The sequence below is a fragment of the Lentinus tigrinus genome (genome assembly GCF_003813185.1).
Source record: "Lentinus tigrinus ALCF2SS1-7 unplaced genomic scaffold L226scaffold_20, whole genome shotgun sequence".
Lineage (NCBI taxonomy): Eukaryota > Fungi > Basidiomycota > Agaricomycetes > Polyporales > Polyporaceae > Lentinus > Lentinus tigrinus.
In genome coordinates, this window is record NW_027137929.1 from 118,897 (window position 1) to 135,214 (window position 16,318).

At 56.9% G+C, this 16,318-nt stretch overlaps 10 protein-coding genes and 1 non-coding gene across 11 annotated transcripts; 7 read left to right on the forward strand and 4 right to left on the reverse strand.

Annotated features, from left to right (window-relative positions):
• Positions 1-1,091: 1,091 nt before the first annotated feature.
• Positions 1,092-3,638, reverse strand: L226DRAFT_553902 (NCS1 nucleoside transporter family). The gene is made up of 9 exons (XM_067682958.1): positions 3,608-3,638; positions 3,416-3,537; positions 2,767-3,362; positions 2,700-2,712; positions 2,572-2,648; positions 1,890-2,513; positions 1,698-1,815; positions 1,486-1,639; positions 1,092-1,422 (listed from the first exon to the last, which is right to left on the reverse strand). Exons 3-9 carry the CDS (start codon positions 3,186-3,188, stop codon positions 1,157-1,159), a joined length of 1,674 nt encoding a protein of 557 aa, XP_067533461.1. The 5' UTR covers positions 3,189-3,362; positions 3,416-3,537; positions 3,608-3,638; the 3' UTR covers positions 1,092-1,156.
• Positions 3,639-3,758: 120 nt separating this feature from the next.
• On the forward strand, positions 3,759-3,830 carry L226DRAFT_t169. The gene has a single exon. It is a non-coding gene; the product is annotated as a tRNA-Glu (tRNA).
• Positions 3,831-4,863: 1,033 nt separating this feature from the next.
• On the reverse strand, positions 4,864-5,693 carry L226DRAFT_140611 (uncharacterized protein). The gene is made up of 3 exons (XM_067672337.1): positions 5,392-5,693; positions 4,983-5,295; positions 4,864-4,901 (listed from the first exon to the last, which is right to left on the reverse strand). The coding sequence occupies exons 1-3, from the start codon at positions 5,534-5,536 to the stop codon at positions 4,895-4,897; spliced, it is 465 nt and encodes a 154-aa protein (XP_067533462.1). The 5' UTR covers positions 5,537-5,693; the 3' UTR covers positions 4,864-4,894.
• Positions 5,568-6,337, reverse strand: L226DRAFT_546725 (mitochondrial 37S ribosomal protein uS10m; the record flags this gene model as incomplete). Its single annotated transcript, XM_067682440.1, has 3 exons — positions 5,568-5,892; positions 5,916-6,209; positions 6,300-6,337. The coding sequence occupies 3 exons, from the start codon at positions 6,335-6,337 to the stop codon at positions 5,568-5,570; spliced, it is 657 nt and encodes a 218-aa protein (XP_067533463.1).
• Positions 6,338-6,397: 60 nt separating this feature from the next.
• L226DRAFT_553904 (MRG-domain-containing protein) lies at positions 6,398-7,910 on the forward strand. The gene is made up of 7 exons (XM_067682959.1): positions 6,398-6,487; positions 6,547-6,955; positions 7,031-7,129; positions 7,194-7,279; positions 7,339-7,550; positions 7,610-7,694; positions 7,742-7,910. Exons 2-7 carry the CDS (start codon positions 6,575-6,577, stop codon positions 7,824-7,826), a joined length of 948 nt encoding a protein of 315 aa, XP_067533464.1. The 5' UTR covers positions 6,398-6,487; positions 6,547-6,574; the 3' UTR covers positions 7,827-7,910.
• Positions 7,911-8,085: 175 nt separating this feature from the next.
• Positions 8,086-8,948, forward strand: L226DRAFT_614471 (Redoxin; the record flags this gene model as incomplete). The annotated part of the gene is made up of 4 exons (XM_067686648.1): positions 8,086-8,256; positions 8,314-8,482; positions 8,541-8,635; positions 8,694-8,948. 4 exons carry the CDS (start codon positions 8,086-8,088, stop codon positions 8,799-8,801), a joined length of 543 nt encoding a protein of 180 aa, XP_067533465.1. The 3' UTR covers positions 8,802-8,948.
• A 484-nt stretch (positions 8,949-9,432) lies between these two features.
• On the forward strand, positions 9,433-11,727 carry L226DRAFT_553906 (alcohol oxidase; the record flags this gene model as incomplete). Its single annotated transcript, XM_067682960.1, has 7 exons — positions 9,433-9,508; positions 9,561-10,029; positions 10,084-10,455; positions 10,508-10,586; positions 10,638-10,886; positions 10,942-11,494; positions 11,544-11,727. 6 exons carry the CDS (start codon positions 9,433-9,435, stop codon positions 11,482-11,484), a joined length of 1,788 nt encoding a protein of 595 aa, XP_067533466.1. The 3' UTR covers positions 11,485-11,494; positions 11,544-11,727.
• A 180-nt stretch (positions 11,728-11,907) lies between these two features.
• On the reverse strand, positions 11,908-12,975 carry L226DRAFT_614473 (uncharacterized protein). The gene is made up of 2 exons (XM_067686649.1): positions 12,609-12,975; positions 11,908-12,552 (listed from the first exon to the last, which is right to left on the reverse strand). The coding sequence occupies exons 1-2, from the start codon at positions 12,783-12,785 to the stop codon at positions 12,037-12,039; spliced, it is 693 nt and encodes a 230-aa protein (XP_067533467.1). The 5' UTR covers positions 12,786-12,975; the 3' UTR covers positions 11,908-12,036.
• Positions 12,976-13,098: 123 nt separating this feature from the next.
• On the forward strand, positions 13,099-13,842 carry L226DRAFT_546729 (uncharacterized protein; the record flags this gene model as incomplete). Its single annotated transcript, XM_067682441.1, has 4 exons — positions 13,099-13,144; positions 13,222-13,484; positions 13,545-13,663; positions 13,686-13,842. 4 exons carry the CDS (start codon positions 13,099-13,101, stop codon positions 13,840-13,842), a joined length of 585 nt encoding a protein of 194 aa, XP_067533468.1.
• A 261-nt stretch (positions 13,843-14,103) lies between these two features.
• On the forward strand, positions 14,104-14,873 carry L226DRAFT_140687 (uncharacterized protein). The gene is made up of 3 exons (XM_067672338.1): positions 14,104-14,283; positions 14,341-14,495; positions 14,561-14,873. The coding sequence occupies exons 2-3, from the start codon at positions 14,427-14,429 to the stop codon at positions 14,816-14,818; spliced, it is 327 nt and encodes a 108-aa protein (XP_067533469.1). The 5' UTR covers positions 14,104-14,283; positions 14,341-14,426; the 3' UTR covers positions 14,819-14,873.
• A 25-nt stretch (positions 14,874-14,898) lies between these two features.
• On the forward strand, positions 14,899-16,317 carry L226DRAFT_614475 (uncharacterized protein; the record flags this gene model as incomplete). The annotated part of the gene is made up of 5 exons (XM_067686650.1): positions 14,899-15,253; positions 15,302-15,429; positions 15,497-15,709; positions 15,779-15,943; positions 15,999-16,317. 5 exons carry the CDS (start codon positions 14,899-14,901, stop codon positions 16,239-16,241), a joined length of 1,104 nt encoding a protein of 367 aa, XP_067533470.1. The 3' UTR covers positions 16,242-16,317.
• Between the last annotated feature and the right edge of the window lies 1 nt (position 16,318).

A 16,318-nucleotide genomic window follows, 5' to 3' on the forward strand; every position in this document is an offset into this window, starting at 1 on the left:
TCCCAACATGAGGTTACATCTCGGACATGTATATCGAGCGGGACGACTCATAACATTCATGAACAGCTTAGTACAATTCAGGGTTAGTTCCGGTAAGGTAGGTGACATACGGGAGATCGTCGACACCCTGCACCCCTGGAATAGTATCAGCACCTTCATTCGCTACTAGACACGTACTGCATCGAGACTCACCCCACTTCTTGAGGCATAGCCGCGTGCTTTTCTCGTGCTTCCCTTCTTCTTCAGGGTAGAGAGGGATCTCGTCTGTGGGCATCCCGAGGTACCCATCCTCGAACCATTTTGAGTGCGTCACCACAACAAAGCGTGGTTGTTCAAACATCTCGCCAGTGACGACGAATCGGAGGCCGTAACGTCGAACGAAGTCTGAGATGTAAGTGGAAGCAAATATGATGCGACCAGGATCGAGCGGAGTGTTGATATCGCGTTTGCGGATGCGAAGAAACCATCGCCACACTTCCTACTCGGACAGTTGTATACCAGCGATAATGATTGGGCGCGGAACTCGTCGCGTCGGATCTGTGGATTCGATTGTCTGAGTTGCGGAAACGTGAACTGGCGCAGTTGGTGGCATGGCGGTTATCCAGTATGAGGTCTCGATGTACTTATGAGTGTCTGGGCTGAGTCAAACTTGCAAAGCTCGTTAGTGGTGAGGAAGAAGCCACTGAACACAAGTATTTAGGTTGGGGTTTGTATTACGTAATTACGAGCCCGGATCGAGATCCGGGACTGTGTTTTGTTTTTCCTCCGGGGGGAGAGACGACTCTGGCAAGCGCAGCCACTGTGTTGAGACCGGGAGCACGAAAAGTGGTGAGTATATCCGTTGGACACCACTTACATAGGAGTTCGCGCAAATGAGTCAACAATGACAGTGATCACGGCCGGGGGCGGGGTGCTGAATTACGCGATGTCTAACAGGCCCGTCTTCAGTACTCAATACTCAGTACTCCAAGAGTTTCCAGTGTCACTTGGAGCGGCGGATAGTCAGCATGCGCATAGCCACATACCGGACTCACCAGGATGTGTGGTCACGGCGAGTCAGCGTCGGCCCACGACGTACAGACAACAGAATTGCGATTCTAATGGTTACAGAAGAGAACAGACCACACCGTCTGACGTGGAACTGTCGATAACCACTCTACACCGGTATCTTCTCCTTCTCGCTCTCACCATCCGACGTCGATTCCTCCAAGCCACCGTCGCCTTCGATCTTCTCCTCGTTGAATGTCCCATACACATCCTCTTCGTCGACTTCGCCAAGCCCGATGGGAGGAAAAGCCATGCTGAGCCCCACGTGAACGAAGGCGCTCAGAGTGAAGCCGAGGGGCCACGCAAGATCGTAGCAACGCGTCCAACCCTCCGATATCCCTACCGGACTCGGAGAGACCGCGTTGATGAAGCCCGCTGCATCATAAGTAGTATAAAGTCAGACACCGGTCGTAGCAGCGATGTATCGGGTGATCTTACGCATGAGGGGCCAAACGCCAAAGATCCACGCGACGACGGCTCGAAAGTTCACGCCGTACGTGAAGTAGTAGATCGATGCTGGCTTCGGCATGTACAGATGAGCAAGGCGAAGTCTGCTTCGGCGAACTACCAAGTAGTCGGAGACCATGACGCCCTGATGTTTGACAATCCAGTTCAGTAGCATTATGAATCACGATGATACGGAAACTGACCGTCAGAGGGCCAAGGAAGACCGCGAAAGAGCTCAGGACGGTCAGGAACACGCTCGTGCCTGTAAGCAACTTCCAAGGACAGATCGCGAGGCCGAGCGCCGCCGTGACGAAGGCACCTCTGAGTCGAAGAGTCGCAGTAGCAGTAGGCGTTTAGCAAAGTTTCTCCTCAGAGTCATAGCGCAGGTGACGTACCTCTTAATGTTGATGTACTTGGGCAGCAAGCCCGAGAGGTCGATCCCACCGGAAATCGCATTGCCCGGGATGTTGATTCCAAACTGCGAAATGACGAAGGCGCACCCGGCGAAGAAGCACGCCGCGCGTGCCCCAGGGCCGCCTCGAGCCTGAATGACGGGCAGAAGGTCGTACGGGGCCCACAGTAGTCCATCGTCTGGGTAAAATCCGGCCGCACAGCTTGTGACGATGACACCGACGAGCGCGATGATGACAGAACTGAGCGGGACGATGACAAGCTGGCTGATGATCTGCGCGCTCGGGTACGCCGCAAAGCGCGTGTAGTCGCTCTGGTTGAGGATTCCCGCAGATATGCCTCCGATTGTCGAGCTGATGCCGTATGCCATCGCCCAGCCAAGCTTCGTTCCCCCGGTCAGAGGCTCGACTCCACTGAGCTGGCTCGGGTGGTTGAGTAGCGGTCCGCCACCGCCTTCCTTCGCTAGAGCCCATATGAAGATCGCAAAGACTGCGACCGTCATGATGATACTGCCGTAAAGGAACGGCTTCCGGAAGTGCTCCGGAGGAACGAGGAGAAGCGGGAACGAGATGAACGCAAAGATGAGGATGCCAACCAGGTCGTTCAACCTGGAGGAGAAGACTGTGAGTGCGTGTACGGCAAGACTCGAAGGCGTAGGATACTGACTCTATGCCAGCACTCGCAGGAAGTGTGTTATGGAGGGCGTAAAAGCTAGGCCATATCGCACCAATGACGACCTTGACCTGTGCAACCGAATGAGCTCAAGGTCTGTGTGGACAGCGACGTGAACTTACGCTCTTTCCTCCGCTATATGGGATTTGTCAGTGCGTTCTTTGACTCAGGATGTAGATGAAAACTCACAACACGAGCTGCACTCCGTACCATACGATGGAGAGCAGTATCCGCATCAACAAGGGGAAGAAGCTTCCGAACACGCCCCACACAAAACGGTTGTAAACAGGGAACCCGATGTGCCACTCAGCACCCACAAAGCCGTTCGCCACAACGGCGACACCGACGATGAGCTGCCCGATGATGACGGAAACCATGGCCTGCCAAACGTTGAGTCCCAGGCCCAGCAGACTGGACGCAGTCGTCCAGCCGCTAATGTTGAACCCAGTCAGCAGCCAGAAGCCGACGAAAGACCATGAGCCCCATGTGCGGCGAGACGGTGGAAGAGGAACGATGTCGCGGTTGATCCATGCATTAGTCTGGCCCTCGTACGCATTCTTCTGTCGGACCTCGAGTCTTCTCATCAGTCCCTGCGTAGAAAAGGACTTCATGGTGGTCGTCGGCGTCGCAGGAGTCAAGAAAATACGCCTGCCGTGGTACCACGACTATATGGCGTCCGGAGTACGGGCGATAAGAGGATATCTGAGGAGAGGGCGGCGATAATGACATAAGTAGTCCGGCTCCCGCGGAGAAGCCTGTACTTGGACGCGCATATGATCAATGCTCTGCAAGGGTACCTGGGTAAATCGTTCCAGTCGACTGGAAGATAAGAACGTACGGCCGCCAGTGTCATGCAAGCAGCGGAGTTTGCTCGAGTGCGACGTCCGGAGGAGAGGCGCGCGATAACGACTCGGACGTATACTAGTGTGATTAATAGTCTAGCACACGCGCAGACTGAGCCTATATGAGGGCACACATAATGATATAATCAGTTAAATATGTTAGAAGGCTGATCGGTTCAACTACTCACAGCATAGACAGACCTGGAGTCTGCTCGAGTACGATATATGATGCACGGCGGGGACATGAGCGTGGAACTGTTCAAGACCAAGTTAACCGCTCGCTTGACCTGCCAAGCTAAACACAACACATATCACTGTACACAATATAAGAGTCTACCATCCGATATGGTGTAGTGGCTAACATTATCGCCTCTCACGCGATAGCCCGGGGTTCGATTCCCCGTGTCGGAACTTTCCTGGAAGCATGATTTCAATTTTGCTGCATGTGTCTTATTCACTGTTGTCTGTTCAGATGTAGATGTCTACAATCTATCCCCACTCTGTCGCTCAAAATCGGTACATTTCAGGTCCACTGTATGTAGTGCTAGTCCATTACCTACTCTGTTTCTCACCTACATACAATTTCCGTATTATGTGTTAACTTGAGCCCTGACGAGCTCGACACATCCGAAGTCCGTTATATACTACACCCCTTCAGTACTTCAATCATGATAGAGCGCGTAAAAGTCCCTTTCCCGCTCCTCCTGCTCCTCGCGCATCCGTGGATCACATTGATATGGGGCACAGCGGGGAAGAGAGGTAAGGCTGGCGATCATAGCACACCCATGGTTCGGCACCCAGGATGACCAGGACGAGCTTCACCGTGATTTCTCAATCCTCCACCGCCCCTCCTGAGTGTGCGGACTACAGCCAACGGGAGCTCATCGCGCTCATTCGACCTCGATGTTTTCGAGGTCGGTGAAGACGACCTGGGAGCTCACGGGGACGTACTTGCCCGCGCGGTCCGAGTCGTGCGCGTTTTTGAACGCGACGAGCTCCCAGCCGCCCCAGGACCGCGGGTCGCGCGCGCTAGGGGTGAGCGTGGACCAGTCGTCGCTGCCGTTTCCGTTGGTGTACGTGGAGACGAAAGAGCGTGACGGGGGTCTTGGAGTTGTTGACGACGACGACGGCACCCATCTATAAAGGGAGAAGGGGTGACGAGCGGGTTAGCGGGTCGATGTCCGTAGAGACGCAGGTGGGGAGACGACGCACTATGATAACTTTGTGCGACGGGTTTGGGGAGAAGATGCGAGAATTGTGGCGTGGAGAGTCACGGTGGAGAGATGGTCGACATCGTCGAGAGTGTGCGCCCGCCCACCGTGCAGAAGTTGTACTGAGTGCCTGTAGCCTGGTGATGTCGACAGTGTTCAGACGGCCTTTATATGCAGACCAGGCGAGCGTTCGCTCAACGTACTTATAGACAAATCAGTGGGGCGGTCCCAAGTCGCCACTACCAGCTTCCGGTACTGTCAGGATTATCCACTGTCAAAATGAGGGGAAGGATTGTCAGGTTTGCCACCTCGAGGTTAACGTTTTGAACACGCAGCCACAAAGGGTACTTACATTAATAGGCGGCCGGTCTCACTGCCCACCACGACATGAGCCGTATTGCGGTAGTGACATGCACTGTTCGCGATCGGAGGTCGTAAGCTAGTCCGCTCGGGAATAGTCGACGCCTGCAGGCTCAAGTGCCGAGAAGTGGTGGTACAAAAATCTGTGGCGACCGCAGCTGACCGCTGCCAGATAGTGAATCGTTTCAGGGTCATGGCGGCGCCACATGTCGGTACCACCGATAAAGACTCGATTGCATCGAATGCAGGAGAGCCCCAGTACCGTCGGCTCGCAAACATTGTTCTTGCTGCTTGACTCAGAACTCCTGTTGAGTTTATATTAGGCTGCGGAGAGAGCGACAGAAGGAATGGAGGAGCGAGGTACGGTTAAAACGGCGGAGTCATGAGTAAGTCCTACTTACCTGGCTGCGGCGCTGTCCTCTTACCGTCGGACCTGACGCATGCGTTAGAAGACGGAGGAAACAATGATAACGCGGGGTGCATGGCAGGAATGCATAGCGATGAACAGCTAAGTCCGGACAGTGAGCACCTCGGAAAATGTGACATAGAATAGCAGCGCACCCTACGAGCTCTTCGGTTAGGTCTTCTGCACCGCGTCCCTCACACCCGCACCCGCACCCGCACCCGCGGAAGCAGCAGCAAGTTCCTGCTGCACAATCTGCTCACCTAACGCCTTCACCTTCTCCGCCGGAACCTGCTCATCCAGCCGCATGTGCCCGACCACGCTCTCCATCGTCTTCTGGCCGACGCCGACCGACGCCCTGCGCCACTTGACCGCGCGCATCCCGACCCCAGGCGCGACATGCTTCTGGAGATACTGCACGAGCATGTCGACCACGTCCGGGTGCGCGTCCCAGGCCTTCACGACGCGCTTGTGCGTCCTGCGCTCAAAGTTAAATTCTCTTGCGACTTCTTGTGCACGAACGGCCCCCGCAGCACGGTCCACAGCCGCCGCTGCGTGGGGAGGTGCACGGGATGAGAGAGCGGCACGCCGAGAGCGGAGGCGGTGTGGTTCGCGAAGTGCACGAGGAAGTAGAGCGTGTGCGGGTGGTAGGAGCGGAAGTGGAGGGTCGCGGCGGGGATGCTGTGGGTTTTGGGGAGATAGTGGGGTTGTCGGACGCTCCGTCCGTGGACGATGCTCGCCACGTACGCCGGCTCTATGAGCTGGTGGCTGGTCGTGGGGGTCGCCGAGGAAGATGCGCTCGTCGAAGCAGCGGGTCTGTTTGTTTAGACTTTCAGTCAGTGTGCGCCTTCACGTGTAAGCTAGGAGTTGGTACATACACGGCGTTTGTGTTGTTATAACGCACACATTGTCGAGACTGCAGATCTACACGAACGAGCGAACATGGTGCAGCTGGCTGAGGTGCGGGAAGCCGGGCAATCCAGCGTCTACGCGTCCGACGCGCTCTTACTCTACAGCTCTGACCACCACTTACGGTGCCCACTCACTATCACGACCACGCACTTATCTAAGTGCATATATAGAGCGTTTGCGCTGTAAGTATATTCTCAGTCAGTCCTGTCCACTCAAGGCTAACCTTTGCGTCCACTGGCAGTTCAGAAAGCATACTTCCTTAGCACACCATGTCTGCGCAGACATTCACCGTGAATGAGCGCGTTCTGTGCTACCACGGGCCCCTGATCTACGAGGCAAAAGTCATCAAGACCGAAGTCTGGGACGAGCGCAACACACAGACGGGCGTCGTGGGCCCGCACTACTACGTGCACTACAAAGGCTGGAAGCAGACCTGGGACGAGTGGGTCGACTCGAGCCGGCTGCTCAAGTTCAACGAGACGAACATCGCGCTCCAGAAGGCGCTCCAGTCGCAGTCGCAGGCGGCGCAGGCAGCGCACGCGTCGAGCTCCAAGGCGGCGAAGGCGCAGCAGGCCAAGGATGCCGCAGGGGGCAGCAGGTTGGGGGCCCGCAAGGACGGCGCGCGGGGGACAAAGAGGGGCCGCGAGGAGGTGAGTGCCCGTGTCTCTGCTGGCGTGGCCAAAAGGGTCCGAGGCCGTCGTGTTCATGTCGCTGTGCGTGCGCAGGATGAGGGGACGCGGAAGCCGGAGATGAAGCTGAACGTGCCGGAGCCGTTGAAGGTGTTGCTGGTCGATGACTGGGAGGCGGTGACGAAGAACAACCAGGTGCGTCTGCTGTGCGTTTCTTCATAAATTCCACCTGGGGTGACGGACGGACACGTTTGTGCAGCTAGTTGGGCTGCCTCGAAAACCTAACGTCGTCGAGCTGCTGGAGGAGTTCAAGCAGTATGTGCTCTCGCAGGCGAGCTCAACACAGTGAGTGGCGTGCGTCTCCCTCTTCTGACTTGTCATCACTCATGTTCGCGTTGCGACAGACTGAAAGACCCGAAGGTCCTGCTACCCACCATCGTCGCGGGTCTACAGACGTATTTCGATCGGGCGCTTGGTGCGAATTTGCTGTACAGGTTCGAGCGGCCACAGTACGCGGAGATACGGAAGAAGTACGTGACAGGGCCGACGGTGCAGGTAGGACAGGAAAAGGAAATGAGCGCGATATACGGAGCAGAGCACTTTCTGAGGATGCTTGGTACGCCCGGCCCAACGTTGCTCACCTTTGGTCCATGCTGACTGTCGGTGTGCGAACAGTGAGCCTCCCTTCGATGGTGGCGACTTCATCAATGGACGGCGAGTCGGTCGCGCTTCTGCGGGACTATGCGAACGAGTTGTTACAGTGCGTTCTGAACTCCCCTACTTGACATCTGACTGACCGCAACACAGGTGGATGGTGAAGGAGCGGCACAGAATATTTGTGCCCGAGTACGAGAGCGCGAGTATCGCGTACCAGAACATATCTCGTTCATGACCTCGTGGCCTTGTCTTGTTAGTGCTATGTGTACTTTAGTAAGTTCGTGTATTATTTGGTGGAAGCGTTCCTCTTTCTGTCCCGACATATAAGTTGCAAGACACTTGTCAATATTCCAGACGACTGGCGCTAGCCGCGCCCATGGTATGTCCAGTGCCCTATGACGTCAACTCATCCAGACCGACATAAGTATAAGTAGACCTGCAGCTGAGCCTCGTCCTCACCAACGCATCTCTTCCTGCCTCAGTCTCTCTACGCCATGGCCTCATTTCTTTCTAGTGCGACCAAGACCGCCCACCACCTCGCCACCTCTCTCCTCAGCGCCGCCGAGGCAAAGGTCGGCTCGATCATCCCACTCAAGGTCCCCATCAAAGAGACAGACCCGGAGAAGACGTTCACGCTCGAGGGCATCACGGGAAAGAACTTGATTGTACGTGTCTATCTCATTGAGTCTCGTGGAAGGAGGTATTGAAACTACGCGACGCAGGTTGGCGTGCCCGGCGCGTTTACGGGGACGTGCTCCGCGCAGGTCCCGGGCTACATCAAGGCGTACGAGCAGTTCAAGCAGCGGGGCGTCGACAACATCTACGTCGTCGCGGTGAACGACGTGTTCGTGATGAAGGCGTGGAAGGAGCAGCTCGCGCCCGAGGGTACTCGTGAGTCGCGTCAGACCGCATATATGCTGCATACACATATCTTGACTCGCGTACGCAGCTATCCACTTCATTGCGGATGACCAGGGCGCGTTCACTGGCGCGCTCGGGATGCTCTTCGACGCGTCTGCGCTGCTCGGTGCTCCACGATCAAAGGTGAGCTCGCTTCCGGCCAGTCTGTGTGTGCGCGAGTGCTAACGAGGGTGCATCTCAGCGGTTCGTCGCGCTCGTCGAAGGCGACACGATAACGTACCTCGCTGTCGAGTCCAACCCGGGCGAACTGTCGGTCACCGCTGCGGAGAAGGTTCTGGCGTGGGTCTGATGTTCGACGCGCTCAAGGAAGAGAAGAAGTTGCATGTTGAGTGTATGATTACCTACTCGGATGGACGGCGATTGTAATCCGTATGTTTCCGCGAATTGTTCTATGTTGAGGAAGCTTACAAGGTATATTTCCGACTATTTCGCGACCTCACTTGCTCGCATTTCACCTCGACGCACTCCTCACTTTTCACCCGCGCTAGTCAACGTGTTGTCCAAGTCGACGACCAGATTGCGAGAAAGATAGAAACAAAGACTGTCCGCCTTCGAGTAGCAGGTCAGAGTTGGGTCAGAGCAGGAAGCGCCGTCACGATAACACCAAACGGAAGTCAAGCGAGCCCCGACGAAGCCTCCCACCACTTGCACCTGCGCGAAGAGTTCTGATCGGGTCTCCTTTGCTTGCCATCTTCGTTTCTCTCGACTATATCTAAGACATGTGCCATGCTGCATTGGCGAAGGTATCGAACGATCGCAGCTGGAAATGCCATAATTCCATAAGGCAGGCTTGCGACATATATAGCTCGCCCTTTCATCTCCCTCGACATTGCCGTCGGGGACTTTGCAGCCTCCCGATTACTCACACCGCGACTGGCTCTAGCTTCACTTGACCACTGCAGTCTGGGACGCTCTCCGTCATGTGGCCATTCTCGCCTGCGTATCCCGAGCTGAGCTTGGAGAACATCCAGGAGGAGTATGACTACATCATTGTCGGTACGTGCTCCCTCTGCCTGCTCTGTGTCTACTTGCTCAGAACATCAGGTAGGCGGAGGAACCGCAGGATGCGCCCTTGCAAATCGCCTCTCCGCGTCGCCTGACGCGAGCGTACTGCTCGTCGAGCGCGGACCCCTCGCGGACACTTGGGCCTCGCGCGTCCCCCTCTTCTCGTCCGACTTCGCGTCCGACGGCACGCGCACCATCAAGCGCACCACAGTGCCCCAGAAGGAGCTCATCGGCAAGGACGGCCAGCGCGGCACGCGCGTCGTGGAGGCGTACACGGGGGGTGTGGTCGGCGGGACGAGCAGGATCAACCAGATGCTCTACACGCGCGGCCTGCCTGCGGAGTACGACGAGTGGGAGAGCAGGGCGGGCGCGAAGGGATGGGGATGGGACGGTGTCAAGGACCTGTTTCTGAAGAGCGAGCGGGCGGATGTTGAGGTGCGGGACGTGCATGCGCAGGGCGGCGAGTGGCAGAATAGGACGCACGCGGATTTCTACTTCAGGGGGTTCGGAGAGTGAGTCTTTTCCTTGCCGTTCTATTGCGGGTCGCGTCGAACAGTTGTGCGCAGGGCGGTCGAAGCGGCCAAGACACTCGGGCTGCCGTACATCCCGGACGTGAACTCCCCTACACACCCGCCGTTTGGCTGCGCTCGCTTGCATTTCACGATCGACCGTGGAGACCACCGGCACTCGGCGTACCATGCCTTCCTGCCCAAAGGCGTCGCGCTTGCGCGCAAGGAGCGGTTGCATATATGTACAAGCACCATCGTGGAAAGGCTGGAGACGGAGAGGGCGAAGAGCGGGGAGCTGGTAGTGACGGGTGTCGCGCTCGGTCCAACGGTGGAGGGAGCGGGGACTGTGAAGCAGCGGAGTGTGAGGGCCAGGAAAGAGGTCATACTGTGCGCCGGGCCGTTTGGGTCGCCGCAGGTTTTGATGCTCAGGTGAGTGGACTACCTCGGTAGTACGAACCTTACTAATCGTGTGCGGCGACAGCGGGATTGGTCCTGCTGAGCACCTCAAGGATCTCGGTATAACCGTGGTCCACGACCTTCCCGCTGTTGGGTCGAACCTGGTACGTAGAGCGATCAATCCAGCAGGTGCTCGGGACTGAACTTCCCTGTAGCAAGACCACTTCGGCGTGTCAGTCGGGTTCAACATCAGCATGCGGGACTCGTTACTCTCACTGGAGACGCGGCCGTGGGTGTTCCTCATAGAGCTCATCCGCTACCTCATATGGGGCACGGGTTTGCTACTCGTTCCCGTCCTCCAGCTCGCCGTCTTCACGCACTCGAAGCTGCTGGACAGCAAGGGACTGCCAACCCGGACCGAAGAGGCGTTCGACCACAAGCTGCCCGACATCGAGATCATGCCAGTGCGTCTCTCCTCACACTAGAGCAATCTGAGCCTTGAACTTACCCCCGCTACAGATGGCCTACGAGAGTGCAGACTACCACGGGACAGGCATCCGCATCCCACGCACAGAGGGCACATACAGCTTCCTCAACGTCCTCCTCGCCCCGCGCTCACGCGGCACCGTCCGCCTCTCCTCCCCCGACCCACGCGCCCCGCTCGTCGTCGACCCCGCGTTCCTGTCGAACCCCGCCGACTTCGCGCCTCTGCGCGCGGCGCTCCGGCTCTCCCTGCGCCTGCGCGACACGATGCGCGCGCGCGGGTACGCGATGAAGGACGCGACGGTGCCGCCGAGCGAGCGCGACGCGGACCTGGACGCGTGGATCCGGCGCGCGAACCGGACGACGTACCACTACTCGTCGACGTGCCGCATGGGCCGGCGGGACGACGCGGAGTGGGACGGGGGCGCGGTCGTCGATGAGCGGCTGCGCGTGTATGGCGTGCGGGGCGTGCGGGTCGCGGACTCGTCGGTGTTCCCGTGGGTGCCGAGGACGCATACGCAGGCCCCGAGCGTCATGGTGGCGGAGAAGTGTGCGGAGATGATACTGGGTGGGATGTAGTCTCGGACTGGTGAGTACTTGTGCGCGAGGAGCTTAGCGTCGTCTGATTATTTGAACAGAGTGGAATGCTGTATGCTAGTTCTTCATTGGGATATAGATTCTCGGCTGTCGGTATAATTGCAAGTGCAGATGTGTCTAGATTGTACTCATACTTGTAGTCGGATGACAAGAAGTTCGGCGAAGCACTACCAACCCACCTTGGTCCAGTGCGACATACTAGCAATGCTTGAAAGCCAGGACGGTCAGATGCCGGCGAAGGTCGATTCCGGCGCAGCCAGCTGCAATGGCTTTCCTAGTCAAGTACTGACTTCGTTGAGCAGTCGACGCCTGCCTACTGCCGCATGCGCACTCTCAAGTAGTGTGGCCAGCAGGCGTCACATTCATTTGGAACGAGTTATTGCCTAGAGCGGCGACGCATATTGTGCTCCAGCAGATGATGCATACAAGGGAAGACCAGACTACATGGCACATCCGATAGAAATGTGCAATTGAACATTGACGATGGCAGCGACACAACGACAGCACGAGCACATAGAAGGACATAACAAGACTTCAACGACCATACCCGAGGGTCGGCTGAACGACCCCGGCCATCATGTTCCGTTGACCCTGGGTGAGAGGCACGGCGAAAGTGACGAGCGCGCGGCCGTCCTTGACGACACTGAGGTGCGATCCCGCTGGGACACTCCACTTCTCATGGCCAGGAGGGATGTTGTTCATACCAAATGCTTTCTCCCACGAAGGCAACGCCCCTCGCATGGAGAACGTGCCCGGCGTAGAAAACGTGCCCGGCATATAGGACGCGCCTGGCATGACGGCCCCCGGCATGCTGAACACGTTCGGCATAACGGTAACGCCCCGCATATTGGAGACGTCCGGCATACTGGATGCAGCAGGATGGATAGAGAAGCCTTGAGGACAGTTGACCGCAATCCGCTGCCGGGTGTCGAAGAAATCGAGACAGAACTGCGAGTAAAAGTCCATACCGCCTTCCCACATGCGGATGGCCAAGTCTGTGCCGTTGATGGGGACCGTGTAGACATTGGTATCATCGGGACGCGGCTTCACCTAGAGGACAGCGATGATTAAGTGCCATGACCCGAACTTCAAACGAATGAACTCACGCCAATGACCCGGACACTTCCAGGTACGCCCATCTTGGCATCAGCCAGACGATTGTACCCGTCAAGATGACTCTGCATGGTCTCGTCGGTGGCCCCCTCCTCACGAAGACAATCCTCCACCTCCTTTCTCGTCAAAGGCGTGTAGCTTGGACAAACGTCGAGTATATACTCATCCATCTTGCAGAACGTAGGTGGGCGTGTACCAGCCTGAGGTTGGGTGCGACGACCTTGAGTGGCACCGCTGGACGGATGCGACGACGACGACGACGGGGCGAGGGGCTCAAGTAGATATTTGAGCCCAAACAATACATGAAACCACGAGCACACTCACGAACGACATCGCGAACTAGCACAGCGGACGGAGGTGGAGGATTGTGAACAAGTTACAGTACGTGCGCTGGGCGCTTGGACGCTGAGTTCCATGTAGACGCTCACGGCTCCGTGACTTCTGTCCTCCTCCCTTCTCTTCCCACCTCAGCCAGCTGCCACCATGTTCGCTCGTTCGTGTAGATATGCAGTATCTACACTCCGAAGATGTGTGCGTTAGAACGGCACAACCGCCGTGTGTGTACCAATTCCTAACTTACACGTGAAGGCGCACACTGACCGAAAGTTGAATCCAACAGACCCGCTGCTTCGGCGAGCGCATCTTCCTCGGCGACCCCCACGACCAGCCACCAGCAGCTGACAGAACCAGCGTACGCGGCGAGCATCGTCCACGGACGGAGCGTCCGACAACCCCACTACCTCCCCAAAACGCACGGCATCCCCGCCGCGATCCTCCACTTCCGCTCCTACCACCCGCACACGCTTGACTTCTTCGTGCACTTCGCGAGCCACACCGCCTCCGCGCTCGGCGTGCCGCTCTCCAAGTCCGTGCACCTCCCCACGTAGCGGCGGCTGTGGACCGTGCTGCGGGGGCCGTTCGTGCACAAGAAGTCGCAAGAGAACTTTGAGCGCAAGACGCACAAGCGCGTCCTAAAGGCTTGGGACGCGCATCCGGATGTCGTCAACATGCTCGTGCAGTACCTCGAGAAGCATATCGCGCCTTGGGCGTGCGTGCTGCCAATGGTGCAGGGTGCCCGTCGGCGTCGGCCAGAAGAAGATGGAGAGCGTGGTCGGGTACATGCGGCTGGATGAGCAGGTCCGGGCGGAGAAGTTGAAGGCGTTAAGTGAGCAGATTGTGCAGCAGGATCTTGCTCGTGCTGCTGCGGGTTCGGAGGGTGCATTGTAGAAGAGACAGCCAGCGAGCTCGTAGGGTGTGTTGCTATTTCTACGTCACATCTCCCGAGATGCTCACTGTCTGGACTTGGTCGCGTACTGTTCTTCTCAGCTATGCGTCGCTCTCATGCAATCCGCAATCCCCCGTTGTCATTGTGACATCTGTCTCCAGATCCCCACTCCTCTCAGGTGCGACGGCAACAGGGTTCCCGTTTAACGCCCTCGAAGGCCGAACTTTGAGGGGTTCCGGATCTCTAACATCCCTAGTTGAACTGAGACAGCAGCGAAGGAGCGCCCTCCAGACTTCATACGGTCTCGACTCGTTGGCTATTTTGTCTACGCACCTGGTCCGACAGCCTGATGCATCGGTGACTCGTTGTGCGTTCATCACATCATCCTTGACTTAGAAACGGACTTGGCTGGCTGGGGCGTCCACTTCGACCACAGCTCCGTGGTGAGTCACGCTGTCATGGTGCTCGATTACAACTGCCAACGCTTGTCCGCCATACAGAGCAATGAGGATCACTGGAGGTTCTGGGAGAGGTTCGGTCACCCGGAACTCCGCGAAGAGCTTGCCGGCGCGTCGAGAACACCATCATGCTCGATCTTTACATCTGCGAGATGGTTGACGAGCTCCGATTCTGTTTCAAGCCTGTACACGGGAAGGCCAGTGCTCATCGCTGCTCAAGTTTCATTCACGTTCACTGATGTCCTCTTTGGATCTGATGCAGATAACTATAAACGTTTGCTCCGATTGCCTGACCAGAAGTCCATGTTCAACACTTCCGTGGATATTCCCAAGCCGGACCTCAAGGACCTCCGGATCCTGGCGACGTGCTGCTTCGTCGCGAACATGTCTGGCGCGATCAAGTACAACCATGATCTGTCTTTCAATTCCCGTCTGGTGGAGTTTTCATGAATGGACGAATGAGCCGTACCCGCCATCCTGTATGCTCTCTTGTAATGTCATCGCCAGTCGCCAGCTGTGACGTCATGGTATACCGGTACCGTACATATATGAGCCCGCGTGCGCTAACCACGTCCCTCCTATATTCTCCTAAACCACTACATGGATCGCTGGGTCTCTGATGCTCGTCCTCTCCCCGATCAGCCCAATGCACGGACTGGCCTTCTCGACGAGTTTCCTGACCTTCTCCAAAGTACTAGTGATGATTTCTTAGAGAACCTCCTGAGCGTATATTCCAGTGTCCTCCAGGCCGAGAAAGCAGCCAATGCTTGCCCTCAGGACCTCGTGCGATCTCGACTAGTTGGCTATTTCATCCTCTACGCGCCTACCCTTCAAGCACTCAAGGCCATCGCCGACGAACTGCGCTCTGTCCAGCGGAGCACGGCCGACTCGGAGTCGTTCAACAGCGCCTGCTATCGGCTCGGTGACGAACTGTTGCAACAGTTTGTTCGCCCTTGTGTGTCTCATACTTCCTGATCCCTGAAGTTCGTTGACGCCTTCTTAGTCAGAGAGAGACGTTGCAGACAGAGCATTGACTACTGTGAAGAAGAAGAAGCTCCCATCCCGGAGAAACTCAGTGTGGCAGAAGCACTCGAGTGTGCCCCACAGAACGCCATCATTGCTCGTCTCACTGTGCGTACACCCTTCCGCCTTCACCTATTCGATTATTCACCGCCAACCGGGTAATGATACCGTGTAGGCCCTAACCAGGGATTGCTTCCGCTGCGAGGTGACCGGCGCGTTCGACTGGCGCAACGTCATGTTCAACCCCAATGGCTTGGCTCGGAAGTACCATGACGAAGAATTTCCTAATGCACCACTGAAGATGCTGGACGCTCATCACCTCATCCCCGACTTCGACTGCGACACCTCTGGTTGGCACGACGGCTGGGACAATCAAGGTCAACCCTTGGTAAGTCGCCGCGTGGGTCTGAGATTGGGCCTCGAAGACGCTGCTTACTTCTTCGCATCTGTCATGCAGCGCAGCGAAGCCCAGTGGAAGTTTTGGGAGAGGTTCGGTCACCCGGAGCTGCGCGGAGAGCTCGCTGGGAAGATTCATCGCCTCGAGAACATCGTCACGTTGAGGTCTGACATCTGTGAGATGGCCGACGACCTCCGATATTGTCTCAAGCCAGTGCACGGGAAGGTCGGTCTCCGTTGCCCCAAAGGGTTCGTTCTAGGCGCATTGACCAGTATTCCAGTATGGCGTCTTCGACAATGTCATGTTTGGACCTAATCCAGACATGTACAAGCGTTTACACGAGTGCCTCGGGCGGAGGATATTCATGGTCAACTCTGCCGCGGATATTCCCCACCCGAAGATCAAGTACTTCAGAATCCAGGCGACGTGCTGCTTCATCGCGAATATGTCTGGCGCCATCGAATACAACGACTTCGAGACCCTCACAACCCGTCTGGTGCCGTGGTCGGGGGCAGAAACTTGAAGCTGAGGGTGTTGCTAAGTCCGGTAAATAGAGTGGGCCAGTCGTGGAGTCGTAGGACGCGCTTTCCTCTGATAATC